The sequence below is a fragment of the Callionymus lyra genome, chromosome 2, assembly GCF_982586985.1.
Source record: "Callionymus lyra chromosome 2, fCalLyr1.hap1.1, whole genome shotgun sequence".
NCBI classification, from domain to species: Eukaryota; Metazoa; Chordata; class Actinopteri; order Syngnathiformes; family Callionymidae; genus Callionymus; species Callionymus lyra.
The window spans coordinates 31,698,936-31,723,568 of NC_141819.1; the positions used below are offsets into that span (position 1 = coordinate 31,698,936).

General features: G+C 40.7%; 2 protein-coding genes across 5 annotated transcripts; both read right to left on the reverse strand.

Moving 5' to 3' along the window:
• Positions 1-372: 372 nt before the first annotated feature.
• LOC148086555 (NLR family CARD domain-containing protein 3-like) lies at positions 373-24,406 on the reverse strand. 3 transcript variants are annotated; one of them, XM_087784673.1, is made up of 12 exons: positions 8,404-10,462; positions 8,276-8,342; positions 8,010-8,084; positions 7,263-7,353; positions 7,052-7,186; positions 6,184-6,253; positions 5,844-6,045; positions 4,017-5,766; positions 3,767-3,931; positions 2,804-3,241; positions 2,590-2,636; positions 373-1,572 (listed from the first exon to the last, which is right to left on the reverse strand). In XM_087784673.1, exons 3-12 carry the CDS (start codon positions 8,017-8,019, stop codon positions 1,034-1,036), a joined length of 3,447 nt encoding a protein of 1,148 aa, XP_087640799.1. In that variant the 5' UTR covers positions 8,020-8,084; positions 8,276-8,342; positions 8,404-10,462; the 3' UTR covers positions 373-1,033. The 3 variants fall into 3 exon arrangements, with proteins under 3 accessions (XP_087640799.1, XP_087640798.1, XP_087640800.1); XM_087784672.1 differs by lacking the exon at positions 8,404-10,462 and adding an exon at positions 23,435-24,406 and having other exon boundaries at positions 8,010-8,342; XM_087784674.1 differs by having other exon boundaries at positions 2,804-2,977; positions 3,068-3,241; positions 8,010-10,462.
• Positions 14,425-23,440, reverse strand: LOC148086556 (NLR family CARD domain-containing protein 3-like). Of its 2 annotated transcripts, XM_087784676.1 has the most exons (11): positions 23,041-23,440; positions 22,301-22,391; positions 22,096-22,224; positions 21,228-21,297; positions 20,888-21,095; positions 19,061-20,810; positions 18,811-18,975; positions 18,111-18,284; positions 17,847-18,020; positions 17,633-17,679; positions 14,425-16,071 (listed from the first exon to the last, which is right to left on the reverse strand). In XM_087784676.1, the coding sequence occupies exons 1-11, from the start codon at positions 23,048-23,050 to the stop codon at positions 15,554-15,556; spliced, it is 3,336 nt and encodes a 1,111-aa protein (XP_087640802.1). In that variant the 5' UTR covers positions 23,051-23,440; the 3' UTR covers positions 14,425-15,553. The 2 variants fall into 2 exon arrangements, with proteins under 2 accessions (XP_087640802.1, XP_087640801.1); XM_087784675.1 differs by having other exon boundaries at positions 17,847-18,284.
• Positions 24,407-24,633: the final 227 nt, after the last annotated feature.

Consider the following 24,633-nt stretch of genomic DNA (forward strand, 5'->3'; position numbering starts at 1 on the left):
TCAGGGAGTCTTCGTGCACACATGGTTCACTTCAATATTCATTCGCCATCATTACATTCCACTGTCAGGAGCTTTCTCGCTGAGTTGAAAAAGGAGAAAGTGCGGCGGGTGCTGCCCGCCTTTATAGGAAGGTACTGCCCCCTGCTGGGTGGCGAGTTCATTAAGCTTTCTCAGAGACGAGGCGGTGCCTCGGGGTAAACCCATAGCGAAGCCCTTGGAGGGCGGAGCACCAATGACGCAGAACGGTGGACTGGTGTTAATCAGTACCCAATAACGCCACTTTAGGCCTTCTACCTAAAGTTATAAACCCACGACCCTGCGCGTAGAAACCTCCAGCAAATGAATACAGGCACAAACACAAGTACCAGCAAATATAGTTTATTGATTTACAAACTAAAGAAACACATTTACAAAAGTGTAAAACACATTTACAAACTCTGAAACACCTTTACAAAATTATGATGAAACAAATTTGGGACAAATCTACAAACTCAAGCAACACATTTACAAAATTGTGAAACACATTTACAAAAATGATGGTCAAACAAATTTGGGACAAATTTACAAACAAAAGAAAATTGACAAATTGTGAAAGAAATTTACCAAAATCGTGAAACACATTCACAAACTGAGAAACAAATTTACAAAATTGTGAAAAAAACAAAACAAAATGAAGTCTGCAGTAAGTAAAAACATAAGAACGAAAAGGTGCAAAAATACAGTTTTAAAAATGGCTGCTTTGTCATCAATAGATTGTTAACTGTTCAGTAAGAGCATGTGTTTGTTAAAGAAGGATTTTCTGGCAAAAGATAAAAATGATGAATGGCTGCTCATAGAGCTCCCATAGAGGCCTGACCTCACTTTTCTAGCAACGTAGCTTTTCAGAGCGAACGTGCCAACAGATCATGACTGTACAGAGAACGAACTGCAAGCTTCTTGATAATTCATCTGTTTGTTATTTGTTCTGATATGAATATGAATGATGCATTCTGAGCATGTGTGCCTCGCAGTATAAACATAACACAAACAGATCTCACACAACCAGGCACACACTCCACAGAGCCGGCTCACACAGAGTAATAGAAGACCCAGGCCAACTGAGTCCAAATCCTGGGTAGAGGGGTTTAGTGAAGGAGGTGATACAAGTGTGGAGGTGAACCGTAGCTTCGGGGGACACTTTGTAGAAGGACACAGATCCAACAGGACGGTCAACAAACACACCAACCTTATTACAGACAGAGGTGGACTGAACATCTGTCAATTTTCCATCATGATAGACATAGAAACCTTTACCATAGCACCTCAGACTGCAAGACTGATCATTGGAGCCAAACACAAACTCATCTTCTTGTCTGTAAGTCACTGAGACATCAACTTCTCCTTTAAACTCCACCTCCCAGTAACAGCGACCAAACAGCTCATTTGTGCACATCAGTTGTACCCAGCGGTCGAACCTGTTTGAATTTTCTGAATACTCCTGATCTTCTCTCACATGTTCCACCGTCCGGTTGATGTCGGACAGTAGGAGACGGCGGTGTGCCGTGTCCGGATCCAGTGTGAGATGACGGAAATCTGATGGAGAGAAGACACATTAGATGATTCCCGAAGAAGAGATCTTCACATTAAAGGGAAGCTAATGTGTTGATTTAAGTGTGTCTTAAATAGATCTAGGACACTCTTGTACTCATCAGTCTTTGTCTGTTTGTACAAAACTCTCTTTTCATTGAAAGATTTACTTTAGAAAATGTGCTTAAGCCACGCCCACTGAAAACACTTTGTTTTGCTGGAGATAAAATCTTTTACCATAACCACACCAACTGTGATTGACATCAAGCAGCATCAATGTTTGTCACCACATGTCCTTAATCCCGGAAGTCTCCACCTTCAATGGGCTTGTTGTATAAACAAAGTCGGCGTGATTACTGGCTGTAGGAGGAGTGAAGACATTATCCAAGCGGTTCAAAGCGGAGTCATTGGGACTGTGTAGAATTCTAGGTAGATGTCTCGCCTCTCAGAGGAATTTGGGCAGTTCCAAATGAGCTGGGGTTAGAAGCCAGTATATGTTTTACAAGGGCAGGAATAAAGAACAAGAGGGGTTGGAATCAATTCATGGGCTGAGAGGGTTGTTGACTTTTACTGTCCGCTAGCCAGTGGCGGATTCACAAAGAAGGTAGAAGTAGGCAGAAAAACAATTAAAAAAGTTTTATTCAGATAATGTCTTGTGGCAGTTACGGGCAGAGGCCTGCTGTGCTGCATTGTCTTAGTGTTTCACTAAAACGATCACCAGCACATCATTTCATTCATTGAGTTACAAATGCAGACCTTTGATTACTTTTTACTTTTTCCTACTTTTTGAAACGTATAAATATTGAATCTTTACCTAACATTGCTCGTCACATTTGATATCATTGCTGTTCTCCGTTGTTTTTTTTTACTATTTGGTTTTGGTGTTTAGGGTCAATGCATATGTGAGTATATTAATATTGCATCAATCTGTGAAGTTTGATGAGCCAAGAGTTCAGTTAAGACTTTGTATGGATAATTCTTGTTATTTTGGAGCTCTCATTAAGCCAATGGAAGTAGACTTACACTTGATCAGACCCGATTTTAACCTCTGCTCTCCACCATAGTCCAACCTGGAGAATGAAAAACAATGGTTTGTGCACGGTGGGACCCGGAAACACATATTCAGTTTCCGCTGAATCCATCCTGCTTCCACTTGATTCCAGCAGATGGAAATGTCATAGTGAAAGTAGAAGCAGTATATTGATTTTATTCATTTTTAAACTAGTTATTTTCACACCTGAGAGTCTCCAGTTTCCAGTCCAGACCCTTCAGTCCAGCAGACAGCAGCTCCAGTCCTGGTCCTACTGGATTATTGTAGCTCAGGTCCAGTTCTCTCAGGTGGGATGGGTTCAAAGTCAGAGCTGAGGCCAGAGAAGCACAACCTCTCTCTGAGACCAGACACCCTGACAGACTGCAGTGAAGGATAAAACAGAGTTTAAGAAGATCATCAAGAACCATCCAGATGCAGACCAGAACTGAAGAGAGGAGATGATGTTCTGACCTGAGAGTCTCCAGGTGACAGTGTGGACTTTTCAGTCCAGCAGACAGAAGCTGAACTCCTGAATCCTGCAGGTTGTTGTCACTCAGGTCCAGTTGTGTCAGACTAGAGGATGGAGAGCTGAGGACTGAGGCCAGAAGTGAACAACTTCTCTCTGACAGTCCACACCAACTCACCCTGCAAAAGACACAAGAGTCATTAATTTCAAACTCAAATGTTGTTCCTCAGATGAACACATCTGTGACTTTCTTTTGTTCAGTGAAACTTCTAAAGCTTCTAAATGCTACCGTTTTCATTTCACTGAACACTATAATAATCACTTCATTTGTGTCATGTGATCATTTATGTGTGTTATGTGAACATTATATGTTATTTCGATCCTATTTATGGTGGTGGGGGGCATCTGCCAACCTCTGTGCCCCCTGAAAGGAGCTGAACAATCTTTTAAAGATCAGGGTCACACAGCACAAAACTGATCTCATTCTGAGATCTTAAGTCTTGAACCTTCTATTTTGAAAATATTTCCCATTTTTCATTATTTGTGTTGAACTGTATGGAACACAGTTTTAGACTAGACTAATATGTTTTACTTTTTCTGCTTTTGGGTCAGACCTGCAAACTTCCCATCAATTCAGCTCTGGCGTGACATTTGAAAATGTTCAGTTCTATTTCAGTGAACATCAAGAGTTCTAAAGATCTGACCTGAGAGATTTCAGCTGACACTTCAGTCCAGCAGACAGCAGCTCTACACCTGTATCATATATGTAGTTGTAGCTCAAGTCCAGTTGTCTCAGACTAGAGGACGGAGAGCTGAGGACTGAAGACAGAAGTGAACAACTTCTCTCTGACAGTCCACTTCGTCTCAGCCTGTCGGAAATAAAGACACAATTTAAACAAGTGGTGTATTCATATGAAATCATTACTTTGTATGTTTGTGAAGTGACCCACTTACAGAACTGTGTTTGAAGCAATGACCACAGACTTCAGTCTCACAAGAGTGTTTTCTGAGCCACTGTATTTCTGCAGGTCAAACTCATCCAGATCTTCTCCAGAGGTCAGTAGGATGAATGCAATAGCAGACCACTGAGCATTAGAGAGATCTTTGGAGGAACCTCCTGATCTCATATGCTGTTGGATTTTTTCCACCAGAGAAGTCTCCTTCAGCTCATTCAGGCAGTGGAACAGGTTTTGGATTCTCTCTGGAGACAGATTCTCATTTATCTTCTTCATGATGAACTCAGCTGTGTTTACTTGTTTTTGAGTCTTTTCCAACAAACCACTCAACATCTTCGAGTTCAGAGAAAGACCCAAGAGGAAGCGTAGGAACAAGTCCAGATGTCCGTTTTCATTCTCCAGGGCCTTGATGACAGCTGTCTGATGAAACTCTTCAATGCTTGACCTTTTATTTGAGTCCAGCAAGTTGACTCCAGAATTCAAGAACTTCAGGTGGACATGAAGAGCAGCCAGAAACTCTTGAACGCTCAGGTGGATGAAGCAGAACATCTTGTCCTGGTACAGTCCTCTCTCTTCTTTGAAGAACTGTGTGAACATTCCTGAGTAAACTGACGCAGCTTTGACATCAATCCCACACTTTGTGACGTCTGACTCGTAGAAGATAAAGTTTCCTCTCCACAGCTGCTCAAAAGCCAGTTTTCCCAGAGACTCGATCATCTTCTTGCTCTCAAGATCCCAAACTGTGTCTGTTCCAGCTCCTCCGTCGTACTTCACCATCTTGATTTTGGACTGGACCTTTAGGAAGTGGATGTACATCTCAGTCAGGGTCTTGGGCAGCTCTCCTGCCTTTGTGCTCTTCAACATGTCCTCCAGAACTGTGGCAGTGATCCAGCAGAAGATCGGGATGTGACACATGATGTAGAGGCTTCGTAGGTTGCTGATGTGAGACATGATCCTGCTGAACTGCTTCTCATTTTTGAATCTCTTCCTGAAGTACTCCTCCTTCTGGAGGTCAGTGAACCCTTTGACCTCTGTCACCAGGTCCACATACTCAGGATGGATCTGATTGGCTGCTGCAGGTCGTGTGGTTATCCAGATGTGAGCTGAAGGAAGCAGGTCCCCCCTTATGAGGTTTGTTAGCAGGACATCTACAGAGGTGGACTCTGTAGTTTCTGTCAGGACCCGACTGTTGAGGAAGTCCAGATCGAGACGACACTCGTCCAGACCGTCAAAGATGAGCAGAACCTGGAGTCCTTCAAAGTTTCTGAGGCCTGATTCTTTGGTTTCAGGAAAGAAGAGATGAACAAGTTCCACCAAACTCAACTTCTTCTCTTTAAGCGTGTTCAGCTCTCTGAAGGTGAAAGGAAACATGAAGTGGAAGTTCTGGTGGGCTTTATCTTCAGCCCAGTCCAGAGTCAGCTTCTGTGTCAGGAGGGTCTTCCCAATGCCAGCCACGCCCTTCGTCAGCAGCGTTCTGATTGGTTGTTCTCTGTCAGGCGAGGCCTTAAAGAGGTCTTCTTTTCTGATGGTAGTTTCTGGTCTGGTCTGGTTCCTGTTTGCTGCTTCGATCTGTCGGACCTCGTGCTCCTGGTTGACCTGGTCTGTGACCCCCTCAGTGATGTAGAGCTCAGTGTAGATCTCATTCAGAGACGTAGACTTTCCTGCTTGAGCGACCCCCTCAGACACACTGTGGAACTTCCTTTGGAGCCTTTTCTTTAGTCGAGCACCACACTCTGTTGCATGACTTCCTGGTTAAGGACGAAGTAGACACAGAAGTCGCATTAGTTAGAAGATTTCAGATTCAGATGTGTTTACATGTTCTTACTGGCCCACAGACACTCGCCCAGATCCTCCTGCTCCATGTTCCTCAGGAAGTGAACTGTGATCTTCAGGAATTCTTCTCTGATGCTTCTCCACTGCTCCTCTCCCTCCTCAGTCTTTGGAGGTTCTGAATCATCTGGGCTCAGAAACCCCCAGATTATCTTCAGCTCCTTCTGCACATAGTTGCAGATTGTTTCCTCCACTGACTGGAACGTGATCACAGAAGAGAAAGTCAGAGTGAAAGTTTATCAGCTCAAGAATCACAGAGACCAGAAACCTGGATTGAACTGAATAACTGAAGAAATACATTTTAAATGAGGACCTCCTCTTAGTCATGTACATACCAGACGTATGGAGTTCAGATGTGAGAGAGGTTGCTGAGCACTGAAAATATCTGAGCTCTGATGGTTCACTCTGAGAAGAAGAGATGAAGTCTGACTTTAAACAAGCTCTCGTCATTTTGAAGGTTAGGAATGTCAGTGTGGATACAATCGAAATGGAAGGATCCTCCCAGACATCTAGACAAGCCAATCTCAATAAGAACCACAACAATCTCTGAAGATTCAAGTTGTGATGAGCTTGATCAATGCTTGATACATCGGTTGCCCCAACTCGACTGGAAGTTAAATTAGAGGAGTGTAAAGAGGAACTTGGGTTTAAATGGGCAGGAAAGATGTTAATCCTAGCGTTAGCAGCAGAACAAATGGTACCAATGAAGATAAAGGAATAAGTCCATAAAACAATAAAGATAACAAGGCAGAATTAACCTGGCTAAAGGTTGATGTACAAAAAAAAACAAAATTTAAAACAAGATATTGATAGAATCAATTGATGGCTAGAATCAGAGGTTTGGCTCAGAGCATATGTTGCCACGGTTACAGACTCTGTGTTATACTGGAAATAAAAAGCCTCAGTTGGCCCTCACATCCAGGAAAACAGGTCTTTACTTCATATTATTTTTCTAAACGTGCTCTTAGATAACTAAATAAACACAATTCTATCTTCTGCTGCAATTTTGTTTTTGTCCTTTACCTTCATACACTTCTATGTGCTTTGAGTAATATTTAAAAGAAAAGTCTGACAGGAATTTGAATCTTGAGGAGGAGGATCCCATTATTAAAGATAATTTATTGAATTATTATCTTATTATTATGATTAACAGCTGCATCTGTTTTGGATGCAGCTGTTAATCAAAGTTTTCTAAACTATCACCTCAAACCTGAAGACTCTGCTCTTCTTCTGAAGTCTATACCCATATACATTGAACGATCACTCTTCAGAGACACACAGCTGGGTCCTGGTCCAGATCTTGGTCCTGGTCCAGCAGGTTCTGGCTGGTGCTCTGACCTTAAGCATAGACAAATAATAAGTAAAGAAGTTAAAATGAAGATATAGAGGACAATCTTGGAGGTCCATGTCTCACCTCTGAGTGCCAGTCCGTTCATCATGGTCCTCACTCTGAGAGAACTTGTAGGGATTTATTTTCTCACGTTGTATCTCAGCAGAGTCTTCACCTTCACACAAACAGTCTTATACAATTCTTGTATACAGCCAAAGGTTTTTTTTTCCTCGTCATTTTTACTGTGCTTTTGAAGCTATTTTAATTTCACTTTTTATCCGCATAATTTCAAACATTTAAATATCCTGATGGTTGAAATAATTCAGCTCTTCACTTCTTATGGTTATGTTTACATGAGGGAAAACACAGTTATTTACTTTTTTAACCGTCGTCTATTTCAAAATAAACTTGTCTAGAAGTGTCAAAAAAACCCTCATCAGAAAACACTGTGCAGAACTCTAACTCATTAAAGCCGTGCTGCCTTCAAACCCTTTAACATTATGTCCTTAACACAAAGTAAAACCGTTCAGAAGTCATAAAAGACTTATCTGTAAATTTGGCCTGCACAAGTCCCAAGTTTTCATCAAAGCGCACCAACACACGCATACATGCACACACACACCTGATTTCACATGAAACATCCTGATTTCACTTGAAATATATTCAACATTCTGATCTTTAAGAACGTCAGGTTTGTGGATGTGGTCGGATTTAGATTTAAGTTTCATGTTTTCTATATTTTGCTGCGGTTGTTTTAAACATCTCAAAACATCCACATGGATCTAGTAACATCAGATTTTCTTTTTTAAAGAAAGTCATTGAGTCACCAACCTGTCTCCATTCTTCTCTGTAGTCTCAGGTCCACGTTGGAGCAGGGTTCAGCTTCTTCTGACCAGAACTACAGGACTACACATGGAAAGTAGCATTGTGCTAAATCTGGTGCAGCCATCTTTTTAATGGAACTGCACATTGTCGTTTTAAATGAACTGAAACTGAAACTGATCAAACGTTAGTTTTACCAAAATTAAGGGGGGTGGAGATCACGTGGGACTGGTCTGAAGTAGTCTAATCATCAATGTGAGACAATAATTATTCACCTTCAAGAAGAATCACATGTTGGAGGAGCAGAGTAGACTTGGTGGAGAGGACATGTCGCCAACATATCTTCGGAATCAATGTTAAAATTGAGGCATCAACTGCGTGATCCAATGACCTACCTACTTACTCTTTTATGGAAACATTTGCTCAAAGCTGCTTTACCCAGTTACATGAAACTTTCCGGGGGGGGGGGGGGTTGTTGCCATTCTACAATATAAAAATAAAAAGAAAGATGTTTTTACCTTGTAGCTCATCGATACTTGAAAAATAAAACCCTGATTCCAATCTCCTCTTAGCCACTATTTTTTACTCTAATTTGTATACAATTTAGCCTCACATTTAATTTAATTTATAAAACGGATGAAACTGGAGTCCATTTCCGTCGTTCCAACACGACGTCACCTCCGTGTCTTAATACTTTGCGTTATGGAGAAAAAAGGTCAATGCAGAGTTTAACGGGTTGTTTATACGCCGCTTCAAGTCAAACAAAGATACAAGCTTTTACGATCGATCGGTCGCGCTCTTTCCCGGCAGCTCTACAGGTCAATAGCTCCGGGAAAGACTGTCTCGAACGATAATAACATCGCTATATTTAAGGCAAATTTGCGGGCAGAGATGTCCTCCCCCTATCGCCCTATTGGTTCCTTCAAACTCCCTGTGTCACGATATCCTGTGGAGAATTCTTCCTACTTTGTTTATCATTCAAATGTTCTTCGGTGGAAGTACCTGTCTCCTAGCCCCCCCCCTCACAGATGTGTCCCTGCTTCGTTCTTTTGATCCACGACCCAAGGTGTGAAAAGTGCAGACAAACACGTTTAAATAACCGTTGTCATGACTCTACGTCTGTTCCAAGCTTGCCTTGAAAACAGTGTGTCAGTCTGGAGTGAAATGTTGATTGTGAATGTGTATTCAAACATTAAAGCTCTTAGATGAAGCTAGTAAGTTATACTTTATATTTTGATGATCTTTTTAGCATTAATTTAAGTATGGCGTATACATATAGTGTATAATAATTTTTAATCTAACAATTATAAGTTCAAGGACTCTAGGCCAGTCGTACCAAGTTAATCATCAGCTGATGCTGTGGTTTTGAAATTTCCACTTACTGCTCCATAAATAGCATGAATCGTCTGTGGTTGAAACTGTGTGACTAAAGGGAAGTAAGAAAAGGCTTATGTAATTTTTTTCATGCAATTTTTAATTTCTTTCTGGAAATGTTGAAATTAAAAGATATATTTCTGTATGTTAATAAATGTAATAAATGTACTACACAAGTCATCAAATGACATCGCCTGTCGCTGTGATTATGATAAGCTGAAATGAACACAAACAAAACACAAGATGCATTTTTCTTTTGTTGCCAGTGAGAAATGCAAATTAAAAAATGCCTTAAATATTTGAAGACAATATTATTATGTTTAAAAATATCTTTGGACATTCTGTGACACCATCAATAGTGGAAGTATAAAAGCAAGAGGTTAGTTAGTTTAATGAAATACCGAACAAGTGGTCTTCAACGACGTATATTTGACAACAAAACTACAAGAAAACTAAATTTTAAATTTTAAATAAAAGAAAATCCACTCTAGCAGGAGAAGCACACTTGAGCTTTTATATTTAAGTAAACTTTAATAAAGTGAGAAGTCGCAATTATAACTAAAGTATATCCAGCATATCACACTTTTAAAGTCATGCCATTTGTGAATGACACTGTTTAAGAGCTGAGGCAAAATGAAAGTAAATAATAATGACTATAACATGCTGTGGAGTAAAAGTGCCCTCAAAGTAATTTTATCAAATAGTAATGAGGTATTTGTACTACTATGGGTTAGGAAACTGACTTAACAATATTACTAATTTGAAGTGTAAGAATCATAAATGAAAACCAAAAACATTGCGACTGTCTACATCCGTAAAAACTGTATTAAACATTTTTGTCAGAATAAAAACAAAGTAATTCATCTTTCTTATGTCTTGGTTGATAATCATGCCAAAGAACATAAAAAACAGGATCCTTCCGACAAGTACATTCATCATGAAACAAAGAATAATGTAATGTTAGCAGTTGCAATTTAAACATTATTAATTGAATCACCGCATCAATAGATAGAAAATCCTTTGGACGTTACGTGACTGCAGACTAGTGTCAAACATAAAGGAATAAGTCTTGAGTCTAAGATTGTAATGCTTTCAGCTCACCAAGGTCCAACTGCTTCTCGCTTGTAGCTGCAGCTCCTTGTAACAGGAAACAAAAAGTATTTTGGAGAACAGAAAGTGCAGAAGACCAAGATGCGGAAGCAGTCAATACATTCACGAAAGGGAAGTTCTAAAACAGTTTATTATGTTGTCACATCAGGGTCAAAATCAACAGTGAACTTGTGGCACAGAAACACAAACAGCGAGCACAAAAACATTAATAATAATAACAATTCCATAATACTTATAAATAAAAAATATATTAAATTAATATAATATAAATAATCGAAAATTCTAAATATATCAACAACAGTGAACATTTCTAACAAGACAATAATTACTAGGATTAGAATTTATTTAAAAAATGTGCACACTACAAAGTAGAGAAAAAGTGGAGAAAATAACAAAATGAAATATTTTTTTATTAAAGTACCTGACCAGTGGGCAGGAAAGAGCAACAAAATGTAGCACAGGTGTACCAGTCTGGCACTGAAGGTTTTATTTAGTGCTATTAAAGTGTCCCTGGCTGTGATGCTCCCTTTAGTCACAGCACCTGTCCTTCAACAACTAGCTCCCCATCACTTCCTGGATCAGCTACAAGATCCTCTTTACTTTAAAAAAAAAAAACCTACCGTGGACTTCAGAACAAGTTTCAATAAACAATTCCAACATGGGGTGATCTTTAAGACACTAAGACAGCATTTGTGTCGAGCAAGAGGAGAAAAAAAAGTCCAGAGAGCACTCGGATCTTATGAGAGAGAGAGAGAGAGAGGTCGAAGATCCGATGCAGGGACGAGCGAGTCACCACACTACCTGCAAGGTCGTTGATCCTTTTTAGTTGCCACAACATCATGTTTTACGCCCCACGATACTGTTTTTGTGCTCGCTGTTTATGTTTCTTTGCCACAAATTCACTGTGCGTTCTCTTACTTTTGACCCCGATGTGACACCATACACCGGCAGGTCTGCTGTCTCCAACAAGTCCACCGAGATGTGAGACCACGGACGACTCAGAATAGGTAGGGGTTGAAGGAGGCCAGCTGGGGGGCAGGATGATTTTGCACGAGCACAAATGGCACAGGCGGCCACAAACTCCATCTCCGGCCACCAGAATCTCTGTCTGAGAAAAGCAAGAGTCCTAGTAACAAAGAGTCGATCAGACGGTCCAGAGGTGGGTGACTCTCCTGAGCCTCCAGAACTACCTTCTCGATATCCCAACTGGCCGCCCTAGCAAAGCATTTCTCAGGTAGGATGGTCTCATCCGCGAGGCCCTCCTGGGGAGGAGCAAACTGTCGGGACAAAGCGTCAGGCTTAATGTTCTTACCTCCTGGGTGAGACAGCTTCCGAGAGAAAAAAGCACATGGATGCACCTTGTTGTCCTTAGAGCATCTCTGGGAAAGCACCACTCCTATGCCGGTGTCAGAGGCGTCCACCTCTACTATAAACTGACGGGCTGGGTCTGGGTGTCGTAGGATGGTTGCGGAAGAGAACAGCGAGCGCAGCTGCTTGAAGGAGTCTTCAGCCTTGGAAAGGGCTCTTTGTGGAGGTAAGCTGAGTTAGGGGAGCGGCAACCTGGCTATAACCCCGGATGAACCTACGGTAAAAGTTAGCAAAACCCAAAAACTGTTGTAACTACTTGCGGCTAACAGGCACAGGCCACTGAGAAACGGCCTCAACCTTCATAGATCTGGCCTCAGCTGACCCTGCCCTAAAATAAAACCAGGAAAACTCAGTTGGAGGCGATGGAGAACGCGGCGGACATGGCTGAGGTGTTCTTCATGGGAACTAGAAAAAAAATAAAAATGTCATCAAGATTGACATAAAGTCATTCAGGAAACCCCTTTAAACCTAATAAGTCTCTCAAAAACCGCTGGAGAATTTGTCAGGCCGAATGGCATGACCAGATAATCGAAGTGTCCTAAGGGAGTCTTAAATGCCCTCTTCCACTCATCACCCTCTCTAATACGCACCAAGTGATGAAGCTGAAGTCGAACTTGGTGAAGAGCATGACCTTGTTCAGTGGATCGAATGAAGGGTCTATGAGTGGGAGAGGATAACGATTCTAGATTGTGATGTCGTTTAACCCCCTGTAGTCTATGCAGGGTCGTAGGGTCTTGTCTGTCTAGCTGACGAAGAAGAAACCTGCACCAAGAGGCGAAAAAGAGGGGCGAATCAAACCGGCCTCCAGTGACTCCCCGACATAGGTGTCGAGGGCCTGTCGCTCAGGACGAGAAACCGTGTATAGTCGACTACAGGGAAGAGGGGACCCAGGAAACAGGTCTATGGCGCAGTCATAAGGACAGTGTGGTGGTAGAGATAGAGCCCTTTCTTTGCTAAAAACCTCACCCAAATCTTGATATTCCGGAGGAACGGAGGAAAGGAGGAAAGATCAGCAGGGGGAAAAACAGGAAGCAGAGGACAAGAGGTAGCAGGGGCAGAACGAAGACACTGTGAAAGACAACAAGGACTCCAACCCAGTACAGCAGAATTCACCCAGTCAAAGTGAGGATACCCTGTCTTAAATGAAGCAGTCTACCAGCAGATGACGAGGAGGAACGATAAGGCAAATCAAAACCACGACATAACTCAATAGTGAAACTTTCATATGTAGACAAGACAGGCGAGTTAGACTCCCATAATGAAGTGACCCATTATATTGCTCTACCTCGGAGGAGATGAATTAAAAATGCAATCTTAGCACAATCAGTAGAGTAAGAAAATGGTTGTTGATCAAATACTAACTGACGCTGTAACAAAAACCACCCACACTCCCGTCATACCCTGAGGTTCATATTATGTGATTTTTATCGTATGTGATTAGATTGGTTGCCTTCTTTTCATATTTTTTAACGATCATTTATATTTACCTTAAGGTGGGAAGCACACGTGTATAAATAGATCATCACTGAAGACGTTTGTCATAAAAGTAATGTTGTTGTTTCCTTGTATAGTCAATAGAGATTTTATATACATTTAATCTTTCTATTTTCTTGGAACTGTTCTATTTAATTTAACGTACAAATAATGCGATTTCATGTCCACGCATTTTGCCTTTAAATTATTAGAGATTTTTTTCTCGGAAAACTCGAAAACTCGGAAGCAAATGTTATCATCTCCTGTCTGAAGGAAACTTTCAAAGGTTTAAGTCCGAGCATTTTCATCCCCCTGAGAAGAAGAGAAAAGGACGATTGAAAAATAATAGAATTATCTATAGAATCAAGGTGATCCTGAAGGACAAACGACGATTGCAATGCACAAAAAACTATGCGCAAAATTAAATGAAAGCACATTCACAAAAATAAAACCGAAATCACAATGACAAAAAAGAAGAGAAAAAGAGGAAATACGATCGTTCCGTGTAGGAGATGGAGCAAACAGAATAAAACGACCTTTGTTAAGATGTTGAAATAATTGATTATAAATAATATTGTTTAACCTTTGATCGATCGATATATGAACAATATCAATATCAAGTTTCAATTTGCAGTTCCTCAGATCGATGTAATACGACTCAAAGGAGGAAGACGGATGTGATGAAGATGGTGTGAAACACAGATTTAATGTTGGTGTAGTAACACTAATGACACACCAGGTGTCAGGCGTTTTTGTTTTGATGCCGAGTGCGCGTGCATGTTGTTACTTTGACGAGGAGCCGAACGAGCCAAAAAAAAAAACACGCACGAAAGTTTGCTGTCGTTTCCTTCCGTTTTGAGTGACGGTCCCTTGTTCTGTCACACATAACAGAGTCTGGAGTCTCTTCTCTAGCTGCAGAGGTGCTGGAGAAGAGACTCCATTAACATCTGGTAAGAATCTTTTATTGGTATTTCTGGAGCAATTTGCAAGACTTGACTAGTTGTGTCGAGAAGAGCACTGTTAAGGTAACAGCTCGGGTTTACTGCAAAAGTCACAGATATTAAAATAAAATCAGTACAAAAAGAAAACGGGACAAACATATCTATATGTGCAGCTTTAATGACAATGCTATAATAGGGAAAAGATCAAGTTCATGCGAGTCATTAAAAACAACATGTTAAACTCTATCAAAAAGGTGTGTTGGTGCCAGTTTCATTCATCAATGACACACGGTTGAGAGGATGTCGGACGACCCTTTGCTATCCGAGCGGTCAGAGGAAAATACATCTAAATAGTTTATACTTTTCACCTGTCATTTTTGAGTGGTCTTTATACATTTAGATAAATAGATACATTTTATTGATCGCTCTGGAGATCTCCTTCGGGAAATTGTTTCATTTGTTTTGCTTTGACTGACTCCAGACCTGGCGAGTACGGTGGCTGGCACTAAGAAAATCGGAAAACACATTTATAAACTATGTAACAAATTTACAAGATGGGATGAAACTCATTTGGGAGAAATGTACGAAATAAAGAAACACATTTACACAATTATGATAAAACACATTTGGGATACATTTACAAACTAAAGAAACACATTTACAAAAGTGTAAAACACATTTACAAACTCTGAAACACCTTTACAAAATTATGATGAATCAAATTTGGGACAAATCTACAAACTCAAGCAACACATTTACAAAATTGTGAAACACATTTACAAAAATATGATCAAACAAATTTGGGACAAATTTACAAACAAAAGAAAATTGACAAATTGTGAAAGAAGTTTACCAAAATCGTGAAACACATTCACAAACTGAGAAACAAATTATAAAATGAAGTCTGCAGTAAGTAAAAACATAAGAACGCACAAGGTGCAAAAATACAGTTTTAAAAATGGCTGCTTTGTCATCAATAGATAACTGTTAACTGTTCAGTACAAGAGCATGTGTTTGTTAAAGAAGGATTTTCTGGCAAAAGATAAAAATGATGAATGGCTGCTCATAGAGCTCCCATAGAGGCCTGACCTCACTTTTCTAGCAACGTAGCTTTTCAGAGCGAACGTGCCAACAGATCATGACTGTACAGAGAACGAACTGCAAGCTTCTTGATAATTCATCTGTTTGTTATTTGTTCTGATATGAATATGAATGATGCATTCTGAGCATGTGTGCCTCGCAGTATAAACATAACACACACAGATCTCACACAACCAGGCACACACTCTACAGAGCCGGCTCACACAGAGTAATAGAAGAACCAGGCCAACTGAGTCCAAATCCTGGGTAGAGGGGTTTAGTGAAGGAGGTGATACAAGTGTGGAGGAGAACCTTAGCTTTGGGGGACACTTTGTAGAAGGACACAGATCCAACAGGACGGTCAACAAACACACCAACCTTATTACAGACAGAGGTGGACTGAACATCTGTCAATTTTCCATCATGATAGACATAGAAACCTTTACCATAGCACCTCAGACTCCAAGACTGATCATTGGAGCCAAACACAAACTCATCTTCTTGTCTGTAAGTCACTGAGACATCAACTTCTCCTTCAAACTCCACCTCCCAGTAACAGCGACCAGACAGCTCATTTGTGCACATCAGTTGTACCCAGCGGTCGAACCTGTTTGAATTTTCTGAATACTCCTGATCTTCTCTCACATGTTCCACCGTCCGGTTGATGTCGGACAGTAGGAGACGCCGGTGTGCCGTGTCCGGATCCAGTGTGAGATGACAAAAATCTGATAGAGAGAAGACACATTAGATGATTCCCGAAGAAGAGATCTTCACATTAAAGGGAAGCTAATGTGTTGATTTAAGTGTGTCTTAAATAGATCTTGGACTCTCTTGTACTCATCAGTGTCTGTTTGTACAAAACTCTCTTTTCATTGAAAGATTTACATTAGAAAATGTGCTTAAGCCACGCCCACTGACACAACACTTTGTTTTGCTGGAGAAAATATTGTTTACCATAACCACACCAACTGTGATTGGCATCAAGCAGCATCAATGTTTGTCACCACATGTCATTAACCCCAGAAGTCTCCACCTTCAATGGGCTTGTTGTATAAACAAAGTCGGCGTGATTACTGGCTGGAGGAGGAGTGAAGACATTATCCAAGCGGTTCAAAGTGGAGTCATTGGGACTGTGTAGAATTCTAGGTAGATGTCTCGCCTCTCAGAGGAATTTGGGCAGTTCCAAATGAGCTGGGGTTAGAAGCCAGTATATTTTTTACAAGGGCAGGAATAAAGAACAAGAGGGGTTGGAATCAATTCATGGGCTGAGAGGGTTGTTGACTTTCACTGTCCAGCAAGGTGTGACCACTTGATCACTTAATCTGGACCTTTGGAGACTTTCCTAAGGAGAAATCTCAGTAATGCATTTTAAATGACTGGGAGGTTATGTCTGAGACCCCCAATTCTGTTGAGACAGGGATTCTCCAGCCTAGTAAAGACGACCTATTTAACTTCTTTTTGAAACCATCTTTTCTCTCTGGCCAGGACCTGTACGTTGCTGTCCTCCAGAGGGTCTTGTGTCCTTTAAGTGTAGATGAGTCTGGCCTGAGGAAGTGGCTCTCCTTTGTTGAGCCATGCGCTTGTGTAGGGGTTGTTTTGTTTCCTCAATCTAAAGTCCTGACATTCATCATTGCACTGGACAGCATACACCCCGTTCCCCTACTTGTGCATGCCTGTTTTGTCCAAAGCTTAGGAGCAACAGCCTGGAAGGATTTCTCTCCTCTGGTCCTGAACCGTGTGCGTGGAACCATCAGTAGATTCTGATCCACCGACCTCAGAGCCCGAGCTGGGGTGTAAGGCTGGATCAGATCAGATCATTTCTTGCGATAATTCAGTCCCGCTAGCCGGTGGCGGATTCACAAAGAAGGTAGAAGTAGGCAGAAAAACAATTAAAAAAGATTTAGTCAGATAATGTCTTGTGGCAGTTACGGGCAGAGGCCTGCTGTGCTGCATTGTCTTAGTGTTTCACTAAAACGATCACCAGCACATCATTTTATTCATTGAGTTACAAATGCAGACCTGTGATTACTTTTTACTTTTTCCTACTTTTTGAAACGTATAAATATTGAATCTTTACCTAACATTGCTCGTCACATTTGATATCATTGCTGTTCTCCGTTGTTTTTTTTTACTATTTGGTTTTGGTGTTTAGGGTCAATGCATATGTGAGTATATTAATATTGCATCAATCTGTGAAGTTTGATGAGCCAAGAGTTCAGTTAAGACTTTGTATGGATAATTCTTGTTATTTTGGAGCTCTCATTAAGCCAATGGAAGTAGACTTACACTTGATTAGACCCGATTTTAACCTCTGCTCTCCACCATAGTCCAACCTGGAGAATGAAAAACAATGGTTTGTGCACGGTGGGACCCGGAAACACATATTCAGTTTCCGCTGAATCCATCCTGCTTCCACGTGATTCCAGCAGATGGAAATGTCATAGTGAAAGTAGAAGCAGTATATTGATTTTATTTATTTTTAAACTAGTTATTTTCACACCTGAGAGTCTCCAGTTTCCAGTCCAGACCCTTCAGTCCAGCAGACAGCAGCTCCAGTCCTGGTCCCACTGGATAATTGTAGCTCAGGTCCAGTTCTCTCAGGTGGGATGGGTTCAAAGTCAGAGCTGAGGCCAGAGAAGCACAACCTCTCTCTGAGACCAGACACCCTGACAGACTGTAGTGAAGGATAAAACAGAGTTTAAGAAGATCATCAAGAACCATCCAGATGCAGACCAGAACTGAAGAGAGGAGATGATGTTCTGACCTGAGAGTCTCCAGGTGACAGTCTGGACTCTTCAGTCCAGCAGACAGAAGCTGAACTCCTGAATCAAACAGTTGGTTGTCACTCAGGTCCAGTTGTGTCAGACTAGAGGACGGAGAGCTGAGGACTGAGGCCAGAAGTGAACAACTTCTCTCTGACAGTCCACACCAACTCACCCTGCAAAAGACACAAGAGTCATTAATTTCAAACTCAAATGTTGTTCCTCAGATGAACACATCTGTGACTTTCTTTTGTTCAGTGAAACTTCTAAAGCTTCTAAATGCTACCGTTTTCATTTCACTGAACACTATAATAATCACTTCATTTGTGTCATGTGATCATTTATGTGTGTTATGTGAACATTATATGTTATTTCGATCCTATTTATGGTGGTGGGGGGCATCTGCCAACCTTTGTGCCCCCTGAAAGGAGCTGAACAATCTTTTAAAGATCAGGGTCACACAGCACAAAACTGATCTTATTCTGAGATCTTAAGTCTTGAACCTTCTATTTTGAAAAGATTTCCCCTTTTTTTATTATTTGTGTTGAACTGTATGTAACACAGTTTTAGACTAGACTAATATTTTTTACTTTTTCTGCTTTCGGGTCAGACCTGCAAACTTCCCATCAATTCAGCTCTGGCGTGACATTTGAAAATGTTCAGTTCTATTTCAGTGAACATCAAGAGTTCTAAAGATCTGACCTGAGGGACTTCAGCTGACACTTCAGTCCAGCAGACAGCAGCTCTACACCTGTATCATATATGTAGTTGTAGCTCAGGTCCAGTTGTCTCAGCCTAGAGGACGGAGAGCTGAGGACTGAAGACAGAAGTGAACAACTTGTCTCTGAGAGTCCACTTCTTCTCAGCCTGTCGGAAATAAAGACACAATTTAAACAAGTGGTGTATTTATATGAAACCATTACTTTGTATGTTTGTGAAGTGACCAACTTACAGAACTGTGTTTGAAGCACTGACCACAGACTTCAGTCTCACAAGAGTGTTTTCTGAGCCACTGTATTTCTGCAGGTCAAACTCATCCAGATCTTCTCCAGAGGTCAGTAGGATGAATGCAATAGCAGACCACTGAGCATTAGAGAGATCTCTCGAGGAACCTCCTGAACTCATATGCTGTTGGATTTTTTCCACCAGAGAAGTCTCCTTCAGCTCATTCAGGCAGTGGAATAGGTTTTGGATTCTCTCTGGAGACAGATTCTCATTTACCTTCTTCATGATGAACTCAGCTGTGTTTACTTGTTTTTGAGTCTTTTCCAACAAACCACTCAACATCTTCGAGTTCAGAGAAAGACCCAAGAGGAAGCGTAGGAACAAGTCCAGATGTCCGTTTTCATTCTCCAGGGCCTTGATGACAGCTGTCTGATGAAACTCTTCAATGCTTGACCTTTTATTTGAGTCCAGCAAGTTGACTCCAGAATTCAAGAACTTCAGGTGGACATGAAGAGCAGCCAGAAACTCTTGAACACTTAGGTGGACGAAGCAGAACATCTTGTCCTGGTACAGTCCTCTCTCTTCTTTGAAGAACTGTGTGAACATTCCTGAGTAAACTGACGCAGCTTTGACATCAATGCCACACTCTGTGACGTCTGACTCGTAGAAGATAAAGTTTCCTCTCCACAGCTGCTCAAAAGCCAGTTTTCCCAGTGACTCGATCATCTTCTTGCTCTCAAGATCCCAAACTGTGTCTGTTCCAGCTCCTCCGTCGTACTTCACCATCTTGATTTTGGACTGGACCTTTAGGAAGTGGATGTACATCTCAGTCAGGGTCTTGGGCAGCTCTCCTGCCTTTGTGCTCTTCAACATGTCCTCCAGAACTGTGGCAGTGATCCAGCAGAAGATCGGGATATGACACATGATGTAGAGGCTTCGTAGGATGCTGATGTGAGACATGATGCTACTGAACTGCTTCTCATTTTTGAATCTCTTCCTGAAATACTCCTCCTTTTGGAGGTCAGTGAACCCTCTGACCTCTGTCACCAGGTCAACACACTCAGGAGGGATCTGATTGGCTGCTGCAGGTCGTGTGGTTATCCAGATGTGAGCTGAAGGAAGCAGGTCCCCCCTGATGATGTTTGTTAGCAGGACGTTTACAGAGGTGGACTCTGTAGTTTCTGTCACGACCCGACTGTTGAGGAAATCCAGATCCAGTCGACACTCGTCCAGGCCGTCAAAGATGAACAGGACCTGGAGTCCTTCAAAGTTTCTGAGGCCTGATTCTTTGGTTTCAGGAAAGAAGAGATGAACAAGTTCCACCAAACTCAACTTCTTCTCTTTAAGCGTGTTCAGCTCTCTGAAGGTGAAAGGAAACATGAAGTGAAAGTTCTGGTGGGCTTTATCTTCAGCCCAGTCCAGAGTCAGCTTATGTGTCAGGAGGGTCTTCCCAATGCCAGCCACGCCCTTCGTCAGCAGCGTTCTGATTGGTCGTTCTCTGTCAGGTGAGGCTTTAAAGAGGTCTTCTTGTCTGATGGTAGTTTCTGGTTTGGTCTGGCTCCTGTTTGCTACTTCGATCTGTCGGACCTCGTGCTCCTGGTTGACCTGGTCTGTGACCCCCTCAGTGATGTAGAGCTCAGTGTAGATCTCATTCAGAGACGTAGACTTTCCTGCTTGAGCGACCCCCTCAGACACACTGTGGAACTTCCTTTGGAGCCTTTTCTTTAGTAGAGGGCCACACTCTGTTGCACGACTTCCTGATTAATGACGAAGTAGACATAGAAGTCACATTAGTTAGAAGATTTCAGATTCAGATGTGTTTGCATGTTCTTACTGGCCCACAGACACTCGCCCAGATTCTCCTGCTCCATGTTCCTCAGGAAGTGAACTGTGATCTTCAGGAATTCTTCTCTGATGCTTCTCCACTGCTCATCTTCCTCCTCAGCCTTTGGAGGTTCTGAGTCATCTGGGCTCAGAAACCCCCAGATTATCTTCAGCTCCTTCTTCACATAGTTGCAGATTGTTTCCTCCACTGACTGGAACTTGATCACAGAAGAGAAAGTCAGAGTGAAAGTTTATCAGCTCAAGAATCACAGAGACCAGAAACCTGGATTGAACTGAATATCTGAAGAAATACATTTTAAATGAGGACCTCCTCTTAGTCATGTACATACCAGACGTATGGAGTTCAGATGTGAGAGAGGTTGCTGAGGACTGAAAATCTCTGAGCTCTGATGGTTCACTCTGAGAAGAAGAGATGAAGTCTGAATTTAAACAAGCTCTTGTCATGTTGAAGGTTAGGAATGTCAGTGTGGATACAATCGAAATGGAAGGATACTCCCAGACATCTAGACAAGCCAATCTCAATGAGAACCACAACAATCTCTGAAGATTCAAGTTGTGATGAGCTTGATCAATGCTTGATACATCTGTCGCACCAACTCGACTGGAAGTTAAATTAGAGGAGTGTAAAGAGGAACTGGGGTTTAAATGGGCAGGAAAGATGTTAATCCTAGCGTTAGCAGCAGAGCAAACGGTACAATGAAGATAAAGGAATAAGTCCATAAAACAATAAAGAGAACAAGGCAGAATTAACCTGGCTAAAGGTTGATGTAAAAATATATAATATTAAAATCAAGATATTGATAGAATCAATTGACGGCTAGAATCAGAGGTTTGGCTCAGAGCATATGTTGCCACGGTTACAGACTCTGTGTTATACTGGAAATAAAAAGCCTCAGTTGGCCCTCACATCCAGGAAAACAGGTCTTTACTTTATATTATTTTTCTAAACGTGCTCTTAGATAACTAAATAAACACAATTCTATCTTCTGCTGCAATTTTGTATTTGTCCTTTACCTTCATACACTTCTATGTGCTTTGAGTAATATTTAAAAGAAAAGTCTGACAGGAATTTGAATCTTGAGGAGGAGGAGGATCCCATTATTAAAGATAATTTATTGAATTATTATCTCAATAATAAGATTATTATCAACATCTGTTCTGGATGCAGCTGTTAATCAAAGTTTTCTAAACTCTCACCTCACACCTGAATACTCTGCTCTTCTTCTGAAGTCTATACCCAACCCCTTTGAACAATCACTCTTCAGAGACAAACAACTGGGTCCAGATCTTGGTCCTGGTCCAGGAGGTTCTGGCTGGTGCTCTGACCTTAAGCATAGACAAATAATAAGTAAAGAAGTTAAAATGAAGATATAGAGGACAATCTTGGAGGTCCATGTCTCACCTCTGAGTGCCAGTCCGTTCATCATGGTCCTCACTCTGAGAGAACTTGTAGGGATTTATTTTCTCACGTTGTATCTCAGCAGAGTCTTCACCTTCACACAAACAGTCTCATGAAATTCTTGTATACAGCTGAAGGTTTTTTTTCCTCGTAATTGTGCTTTTGAAGCTATTTTAATTTCACTTCTTATCCGCATAATTTCAAACATTTAATTATCCTGATGGCTGAAATAATTCAGCTCTTCACTTCTTATGGTTATGTTTACATGAGGGAAAACACAGTTATTTACTTTTTTAATCGTCGTCTATTTCAAAATAAACGTGTCTAGAAGTGTCAAAAAAACCCTCATCAGAAAACACTGTGCAGAACTCTAACTCATTAAAGTCGTGCTGCCTTCAAACCCTTTAACATTATGTCCTTAACACAAAGTAAAACCGTTCAGAAGTCATAAAAGACTTATCTGTAAATTTGGCCTGCACAAGTCCCAAGTTTTCATCAAAGCGCACCAACACACGCATACATGCACACACACACGTGATTTCACATGAAACATCCTGGTTTCACTTGAAATATATTCAACATTCTGATCTTTAAGAACGTCAGGTTTGTGGATGTGGTCGGATTTAGATTTAAGTTTCATGATTTCTATATTTTGCTGCTGTTGTTTTAAACATCTCAAAACATCCACATGGATCTAGTAACATCAGATTTTCTTTTTTAAAGAAAGTCATTGAGTCACCAACCTGTCTCCATTCTTCTCTGTAGTCTCAGGTCCACGTTGGAGCAGGGTTCAGCTTCTTCTGACCAGAACTATAGGACTACACATGGAAAGTAGCATTGTGCTAAATCTGGTGCAGCCATCTTTTTAATGGAACTGCACATTGTCGTTTTAAATGAACTGAAACTGAAACTGATCAAACGTTGGTTTTACCAAAATTAAGGGGGGTGGAGATCACGTGGGACTGGTCTGAAGTAGTCTAATCATCAATGTGAGACAATAATTATTCACCTTCAAGAAGAATCAGATGTTGGAGGAGCAGAGTAGACTTGGTGGAGAGGACATGTCGCCAACATATCTTCGGAATCAATGTTAAAATTGAGGCATCAACTGCGTGATCTAATGACCTACCTACTTACTCTTTTATGGGAACATTTGCTCAAAGCTGCTTTACCCAGTTACATGAAACTTTCCGGGGGGGGTTGTTGCCATTCCACAATATAAAAATAAAAAGAAACATGTTTTTACCTTGTAGCTCCTATCGTCTCTGTGATTAAAATTCTGTGAATAAAGTAAAAAAGGCTTATGTAATTTTTTTTTCATGCAATTTTTAATTTCTTTCTGGAAATGTTGAAATTAAAAGATATATTTCTGTACGTTAATAAATGTATTGTGGCCAGCCTTAAGACTACACAAGTCATCGAATGACATCGCCTGTCGCTGTGATTATGATAAGCTGAAATGAACGCAGAAGAAACAGAAGACGCATTTTTCTTTTGTTGCCAGTGAGAAATGCAAATTTAAAAATGCCTTAAATATTTGAAGACAATATTATTATGTTTAAAAATATTTTTGAACATTCTGTGACACCATCAATAGTGGAAGTATAAAAGCAAGAGGTTAGTTAGTTTAATGAAATACCGAACAAGTGGTCTTCAACGACGTATATTTGACAACAAAACTACAAGAAAACTAAATTTTAAATTTTAAATAAAAAAGAATCCACTCTAGCAGGAGAAGCGCACTTAAACGTTTATATTTAAGTAAACTTTAATGAAGTGAAAAGTCGCAATTATAACTAAAGTATATCCAGCATATCACACTATTAAAGTCATGCCATTTGTGAATGACACTGTTTAAGTGCTGAGGCAAAATGAAAGTAAATAATAATGACTATAACATGCTGTGGAGTAAAAGTGCCCTCAAAGTAATTTTATCAAATAGTAATCAGGTATTTGTACTACTACGGGTTAGGAAACTGACTTAACAATATTACTAATTTTAAGTGTAAGAATCACAAACGAAAACCAAAAACATTGCGACTGTCTACATCCGTAAAAACTATATTGAACATTTTTGTCAGAATAAAAACAACAAAGTAATTCATCTTTCTTATGTCTTGGTTGATAATCATGCCAAAGAACATGAAAAACAGGATACTTTCGGACAAGTACATTAATCATGAAACAAAGAATAATGTCGTCTTAGCAGTTGCAATTTAAAAATTATTAATTGAATCACCGCAAACATAAAGGAATCAGTCGAAAAGATTGTAATGCTTTCAGCTCACCAAGGTCAAACTGCTTCTCGCTTGTAGCTGCAGCTCCTTGTAACAGGA

Bases quoted from the DNA above. Each gene is read 5' to 3' on its own strand.
- LOC148086556 (XM_087784675.1), bottom strand. The intron at 22,225-22,300 runs GTGAGACATGGA...TCTATGCTTAAG, and splicing joins GAACGGACTGGCACTCAGAG to GTCAGAGCACCAGCCAGAAC. The intron at 16,072-17,632 runs GTAAGTCTACTT...TCTCTCTATCAG, and splicing joins AAAATCGGGTCTAATCAAGT to ATTTTTGTCATCTCACACTG.
- LOC148086555 (XM_087784672.1), bottom strand. The intron at 6,254-7,051 runs GTGATAGTTTAG...TCTTCTTCTCAG, and splicing joins GCAGAGTCTTCAGGTTTGAG to AGTGAACCATCAGAGCTCAG. The intron at 6,046-6,183 runs GTATGTACATGA...ATCACGTTCCAG, and splicing joins ATCTGAACTCCATACGTCTG to TCAGTGGAGGAAACAATCTG.